General features: G+C 40.3%; 1 protein-coding gene across 1 annotated transcript; it reads right to left on the reverse strand.

The window, feature by feature from the left end:
* Positions 1 to 633: 633 nt before the first annotated feature.
* Positions 634 to 4,280, reverse strand: LOC124033085 (iroquois-class homeodomain protein IRX-5-like). The gene is made up of 3 exons (XM_046345020.1): positions 3,584 to 4,280; positions 2,157 to 2,562; positions 634 to 1,642 (listed from the first exon to the last, which is right to left on the reverse strand). The coding sequence occupies exons 1-3, from the start codon at positions 3,824 to 3,826 to the stop codon at positions 936 to 938; spliced, it is 1,356 nt and encodes a 451-aa protein (XP_046200976.1). The 5' UTR covers positions 3,827 to 4,280; the 3' UTR covers positions 634 to 935.
* Positions 4,281 to 7,738: the final 3,458 nt, after the last annotated feature.

A 7,738-nucleotide genomic window follows, 5' to 3' on the forward strand; every position in this document is an offset into this window, starting at 1 on the left:
GAGTCATTAAGGAGTCTCCAACATTAATGATATAACTGGCCAGTGTGCTCTGAAGCCATAAATGCATGGTTGCGTCCTTTTAACAGCTTTGCCACGCCTTGGAAATAGTAATGAGCTCTAAATGTGGCATAAAATCGAACTCATTACTGGAGTTCGCCACCTGATTGCTTTGCTTATAACACGTTGCGGTTGGAAAGTAATTGGGTTAAACGACTGGGCCTCCAGTTATGCCGTTGTTATCATATTCACCTTCATAAGTATCCTCTTACTGCACATGTAGAAAGGAATAGGAAACATAGAGCCAGCAATATACATATATTCAGTAAACTATTGCCAACATCGTTGGCCAAACCCCACCAAAATGTAAATATGTGAGTAGACCTAAAAGGCTGTAGGCCTATCTGTTTTTCACTCGAGAATTTGTGAAATTTCGACGTGTTTTATATAGTTGAAGTGCTCTTTTGTATCGAAAATGTAATTGATACACCTGTCACGGGGTAAAAGAACTCAATCCCATCGATAAATACCTCTTTCATTTTCCATAATGTGTTTCTCTTTCAAGCCCTTCTGACACATTTGATAATAACAGTTGCCTCCCCCTCCCGCTCCCCCAGAATAATCGCTGCACACGTGTATTTTTTTCTCATAATTTACTTCAAAGATAGTGTATTGTCCATTTTAAATACAAAAATGCTACATTAAATATACATATTAGTCTTTAATACAAATAGACTCAGGCGGCTGCAGCGATGAAGACCATTTTTGTTACATCATTAGGATTAACCATTCAGAAACTAAGATTTGAAGATAAGCATTTACTCAGAAAATAACTGTTCTCAGAATTTTCCTTTATAATTATTATTTTTCTTCTTTTTTGTAATGCAACCACAAATAATAAATAAAAGTCCGATTGATTTTTGAAAGGGATCAAGGTATTAAATGTTTGACATACCTTTCTTTAGTTCATAAGGGGAGTCTTTACAAAGATCTACCTGCGTTTGGCCTCTGCCTTTCTGGCTTTCTCTTACCAAAGCTTCTGCTCTATTTAACACAGTCTGGTTTAATCCATTGAAATGTGCCGTGGAGCCCGTGCCTGAGCCGTGATTGCTGTGACTGTGAAGATGTCCAAAGCTGCCATAGTTCGTGTAGCCCGGGTAAAAAGGGGACGTGTAGTAGATAGGCCTGGATAGGACTGTGCTGTTTGGGAGAGGGCACTGTGGGGAGGACCGTGATGGTGACGCTGCATTGGTGGTGATCACTGTGCTGTGACCCATCCCATGGCCCTGCGGCCCGTCGCTGCTGCTCTTACACCTGTCTGAGGACGTTGCGATCTCAGCCAGGGACCAGAGTTTGGGTTTAGGGGCCGATGGGGAGGAGTGAATAACAGACGTGACGTTGCTGTTTACCGTGCACGGCGCATGGCCCATTTCTGACGGCTTGTCTTGCGCAACGAGATCGGTTCCTCCCCGAGGCACGGCGGTTGGAGACGAGGTGGTGGGTTTAGCAGACTCGGGCAGTAACTCTGTCCGATCCCCTTGGTCTTTTAATTCCGAGTCGCTCAGAAGGGGATCCGTTTCTTTGCCATGATTCCCCTCTTTAAATCTGTCGCACACTATGTCCCCCGGGTTCAGCAATTTATGATCTGCAGTGAGAGAGAAACAAGAGTTAAGTTACTGTGAAGAAAAATGTATAACATTGACATAAGATACAGATAGACTACCAATATGTTATAGGCCCCTAATTCATGCACTCATGCGTTCATATTTGTGCATATGCTAATTACCATAATAATCGGCCTAGTTATCATAATAAGTAGGCTAATAAATAATAGGCCTACAAACAACTAGGCATACAGCTACTAAAAACCGTGATATTAATGATTGTGTTTTAATCGTAATAATTATCATTAGGCGATACACAGCCCAGTCCACCAGCTGCAGCCCGCCTTATTATGCAGTGAAAGATAAATCGAATGCTAAACACTTTACGTCACCAGCAATTTTCAGCACATGATAAGTCAAATGAGGGGAGTTCAAGGTGATTATTATTTAAAGCAATTGTCCCATTATAAATAATATACCACCATTAACCAGCAATTCATTTTGCGCCCTGAGTGGAAACGACTGCGATAAAAAATGTATGATTTTTCTACAGACCTGACTCTGTGTCTGTCGAGTCTCCCTTGTCTGTCGGCTTGCTAGGCTCGTCGTCGTCATTCTTTTCCAGATCGATGTTCTCGTCTTCCTCCTCGTCCTCGCTCCGGTTTCGGGGAGTCCAGGTCATCTTGTTCTCCTTCTTTAGCCTCCTCCTGGCGTTGGCGAACCAGGTGGAAACTTGGGTGAGGGTCATTTTGGTGATGATGGCCAGCATGATCTTCTCCCCCTTGGTGGGGTAGGGGTTCTTACGGTGCTCGTTCAACCAGGCTTTGAGAGTGGCGGTGGCATCCCGGGTCGCGTTTTTTCGGTATGCCGGGTCACCGTAGGGGTATGAACCCAGGGGAGCAGCGTAGGGGTGATATCCTATAGACCCAGCCATTCCCGTCGTGTGGTCATAGGGAGAACTCTGAAAACAAAGCCGCCGAAAAGAAAATGCTTCTCAGATAATTGTCAACGACTCATAACAATTAAAACATTACAAAATAAGTTTCAAACAATAACAAGGCACCATAATAAATACATACAAACACAAATACACACACGCACACACACACACACACACCTCTGACGTTTAGATTGGTTACAATAAATCAAGCATCAAATGCGTCACCAATTAACTTCTTACATTTTACACAGATGGACATAGTCTCAACTTTATTTTTCTTTGTGGGTTTTTGTATTTAAGATGCGCCTGTCTTGCTGACTCTGTAGCCACTACAAAGTAATCTATGCGTAGTGAAAGCAACCTCATTTACAAAGTAGATGAAGCATTAACATCACGGTAACAGGCCTACCATGTCTTCTCTTTTCATAATTTTACCAAGACAGGATTTTGCTATCATTATTTCCCACTATTCTTCAGCTGGCTTACATACCTGGTTTCATTTGCTTATAACTGCGTGCTCAACTCACTTTCAGATTTAGTACATGTTAAATATTAGGATATGTGTTCCTAAGTTAATGCCCATAAAAACAATCGAGTAGCCCTAAATAAAGGAGTTTGTAATTTCGCACAGACTAATAAAGACCTTATCCAACAAATAACTACAGAATATATAAATGTGTTCTACCGAGGTTGGGAGCTTGCTGTGTGTTATTGTATGCAAACTGATTCAACACAACGACCTATTTCATTGCTCATTATTTGCTAAAAAAATGCATTTATCCAAAGAACAATAACATGCAATTAGCCTAATTAGTAATTTTGCATGTTCGTCTTTGCATCAAAATGGATCGGCCTATTTACAACTAACTTACCCAAATGTAAAAGAGTCATCAGCAAAATACAGACGCAGGCTAAACCTGAAATACAATTGCCTCATTTGCACAGTGCTAAAATTCTACACATAGGCCTACAAACAATACAATATAAGATTTTCCACATTTTTTTCCACTCGGCAATTTCGATTCTATGCTCTCTCACTCACCACGTATGAAGCGAATGTGGCGGCCGCTCCCGCCTCCGCACTGTACGGGAGATGGGAGTTGTACCCGGGCGAAGCGCTGGTGAACGCCGTAGTTCCGGCATAGGGAGCAAAAGCTGAGCCAGATGAGGATCTACCAAGTTCTTCGGTCCTGGGTCCCGATATAACGCTGGTGCTGTACGCCGGGCATGAATACAGCGCCAACGAAGCGGATGGCTGGTACAAGTAGCCCTGAGGATACGCCATGGTGAAAGCCCCGAAAGTAAGCCACTTACTTGCGCACTTTTCCTCTTTATTTTCTCATGCACTGTCCGATTTCAGTCATAGGAGTCTCGTATCAACAGACCGCTGTCTGTTCCCCTCTAAATGATTGTGGTAAAAAGCAAAAATATAAACAAATACATATACTTAGATATATATTTTTTGTCGCTGAAAGTCAGCTACAACTGACCGTTGTGTTTGCTTGCTACTCTCTATTTTTCCTATCTCTCTCTCTCTTGCTCACTCTGTCTCATGCCGTGTAGAAGAAGTTTTTTGCCTTCGGATGGGGGCTTTGCTTGGGAAAATGTCCTGCCAAGATGCTAAGTTGGAAATTGAGGATTCTGACGCCTACTACGTTCTTCACGCTCCTCCTATCGGGGTGTAGTCATCGAAGGAAAAGGCAAGCTTATGCTGGGTTAATACCACAGCCCGGCCTATCTCTCTCTCTCTCCATGTTTTCTTTTTTTTTCTCCCCGCTTTCCCCCCTCCCTCTCTCCCTCTCTTTCTCTCACTAACAATCCCTCTCCCGCTATTTCTATTTTTTTTTCTCTCTAACAAGGCTCGGTGCTGTAGGACTCCAGTGCACCAGCCCCTGGATGGCGATATCATGCGAGCCAGTAGATCAACTCCAACTTTCTTCTTATTCTAAATACATGAAGCCGTCACTTTCACACTTGATCAATAACAAATGGGCTGTTGTCTGTCAGAAAGAGCTTTTCAGATACTGAGGGAAAAAAGCGCTCCATGTTCTGCAAGCTGCTCTTCCCTTTTCCATGGTTCATGGTTTATTGTTTCTTTTGAGCGCAAAACGTGTATTTTTGAATAGATGCCTCGTAACAGCCTAACTGATAACAGCCTAACTGACTGTCGGTGATCCTAAGTTAAAATCCGCAACGGAAGCTGAAAAGGGGCGACGGTTTTTGATTTAGATTTATTTTGTGCATATAGACATTCTTACGCCAGACGCATTTTGTGTTGTTAGGGTAAGACATTGCAGGAGCGTGCATAAATGATGGCGCGAATAATACACAATATAATATAAATATAACATTTATCCCAAACAATTTAGGTTTGACTGTTTGTGTAAACGTTTTTTTTCTTAACCAGCAATTTGTAATATTAGCTGAAATCTAGGAAGCATTCCACTCAACTGTGGGATAAGCAACTCTTAACGTGTGACAGCTGTTAACTGAAGCGGCTGCTAAATAGTTTTCTCCATAGATCCAGGAATAAACCAGTCACATACACTCTCTCGCTCTCTCTCACCCCGAAAGTCATAAAAGCCCCAAGCGAGGGCAGATTAGTACCATATGAACTACAGCAAATCCGCTATGAACCACTGGATGTAATCTCCTCTGATGCCACCAGATACGTTTCTCTGCAGAAATATGAAGAGTCACGATTTATTTCATATCTTGTGCTTATCGGCCATTATGGATATCCAGATTTTTCATTTCAGCACAATGTCTTTTTACGCACCTGTGCCATATATTAATAACTCCTGAATTATTTATTACATTATCATCAATATAACGACAGGCCAATATTAATAGGCCTAATGATAATACAAATATTTATACTCTGATAATAAATTACCTATTCATAATTAGTTAGGCTATACTATTATAATAGTATTGATATTATAATAATATTGCACGATTTATTTTTAAACTTGCAATAGTTTTATATTTAGAAAATACATTTTAGACTCATATTATAACCACAATAAAGGTGTAATAATGCATATCCGGATTCATTTTTTTATTTAATGCAGACATTCACAGGCCTTATAGTCACAGTGCTGATTGTTTCTGGCTTTATAGTTCAAATCCCTGATAAACCGAAAGGGATCGCTGTAGGCGCTGCTAAAAAGTGTGTGCATAGTGTCACGTGTTCCTACGCGTTGAAACCCTCTGGAGAGCAGCAGAGAGTGATGACGCTGTACAGTGAGGCAATGCAGAGTTGGGGAAAGGCAAGAAAGATACATACATGAAGTAAGAATAATGATGATGACAACGGTACTAGAATAGCTACTTTTACAACCACCGGCAGTGCTATGATAGCCAAACTAATTATTGTTACCCCAACAGTTTTTCTTCCTCATGTTCTTGCAGCAACATCTATGACAACACAGGTATATACGGTTCAGGATACTAATGTTGATATTGTTTATACTAAACTACTACATCTATTTTTGCAGAAAAGGTAGAGGTCTAGAAATAATGATATCCTACTCTACTGATGATGGGCATAATACTATTAGGCATACTACTAATAATAGTACTACTATTATTGATAATATGTTGCCATTAATAAACTGAAAACAAAGTCAAAATATTTTATTTAATGGTAGGCCTATGTCAATGTATTTCCCTTTTGAGCAGGGCTACAATAGATATTTGTGACTCGGGTGCCATAAAGGTATTTGCTACTGTTGCTTATAATAAAAAAAAATATATAGACAACAATGAACTATTAGCCTATAATTGATTTCGTATAATATACAAATGAATCAATAATAATCTAAGTAAACACCTATCCCAAGTGTAATTGTACTTTTCCCATTGAAGTTGTCATGAGTGCCCGCAAAGGTTTAAGCCACATTCATTGCATTATTGGCCAATTATATTTACTGTTCTTCAATGAGGGACGTAATGAATGGCCAATGCTCAGTCACTCATCTCTGAATAGCATACCGGTTACCAGGGATACCGAGAGAGGAGAGAGGTATTTTGAATGACGTCAACATGCATTGATACTCTATTATCGACAATAATGACTTTCAGGCACCATACGCGCATGATAAGAGGTCTATTCTGAAGTAGAACGAGGAGGTGTGTGTATGTGTGTGTTTGTGTGTGAGAGATCACAAGGAGCGGGAAAAAATACTTATAGCTCGTGCTGAGGAAAAGGTAGGAAACGGATCATTTTCCTTTACAGAAATATACCCCAGCTGAAGTTGAGTGCACTCGCGCTTTTTTCATCGGTTATAATATTATATAATAGAGCATAATCTAATACATTGGATAAAATAGTTTTCAAGTATAGGCTACTGTCTGCGTGTTATAAATATGTCATACCACTTTGAAGCTGTGTATTTACCTAATATATATGTATTTCAAATCAAGTGTATATTCTATTTATATTTAAATATATCAAACGTCATAGTTGTCAAAACATACGTTTGATAAGATATAGAAAAAACGGACAATAAATTGACATATCCCATGACAGGCTCCAACATAAGCTTTACGCACACTCTGCTGGACATCATTGACTGGAAGCTATTCCAAGTGTCTTACACTTGCTAGACTTTTGTATACATGTGAAAAAGCAGTACAATTCAGACAGCTTCTATAGGACTAGTCCACACTGGTCGAGAAACCAGTAAGAGCAGAAGAGAGAGCCCAGCGGTGGAGCAAACCAAACATGCATATGAAGGATGAAGCATCACAGTGAACATGCCTGAGGGAGCAGGCGTAATCTAATTTGGATTTAGAGACTATTATTAGAAAGCATTAACTATTGTACTAGACTAATTGCCTCTCGCGTTCATAGAGATGATGGTTAAGTTTAATTAAGTTGGTTAACGTCATGCGCTTGACAGATTCCTTCGTTGCACAAGGTCAGGTGTGCTGTGCTCTCTAGAAAGCAGTGGTTAGTTGGTACCTACAGGAGGGAAACCCGCTTCAAGTATTCATAAGAATTTAGAAGCCCTTCTAAATCTGTGTCCTAAACCGATTAGATGACACCAACTTTTCTTTGTTGTATTAGCTGTGGGCTTTTGCCACTTGGAAGCCAATTGAAATTCAAAACAGTTTCACTCGCAATGCTTTGGTGAGATCTGCTGCAATAATGGATGCTATTTATTTTTGACCTTGCAGTTTTTTAATGAAA

The sequence above is a fragment of the Oncorhynchus gorbuscha genome, linkage group LG04 (genome assembly GCF_021184085.1).
Source record: "Oncorhynchus gorbuscha isolate QuinsamMale2020 ecotype Even-year linkage group LG04, OgorEven_v1.0, whole genome shotgun sequence".
Classification (NCBI taxonomy): domain Eukaryota; kingdom Metazoa; phylum Chordata; class Actinopteri; order Salmoniformes; family Salmonidae; genus Oncorhynchus; species Oncorhynchus gorbuscha.

Coding starts and splice junctions, on each gene's coding strand:
- LOC124033085 (XM_046345020.1), bottom strand. CDS start 3,826: ATGGCGTATCCTCAGGGCTACTTGTACCAGCCATCCGCTTCGTTGGCG. Junction 2,563..3,583: donor CCACATTCGCTTCATACGTG/GTGAGTGAGAGA, acceptor CTTTGTTTTCAG/AGTTCTCCCTATGACCACAC. Junction 1,643..2,156: donor CTCGACAGACACAGAGTCAG/GTCTGTAGAAAA, acceptor CTCTCACTGCAG/ATCATAAATTGCTGAACCCG.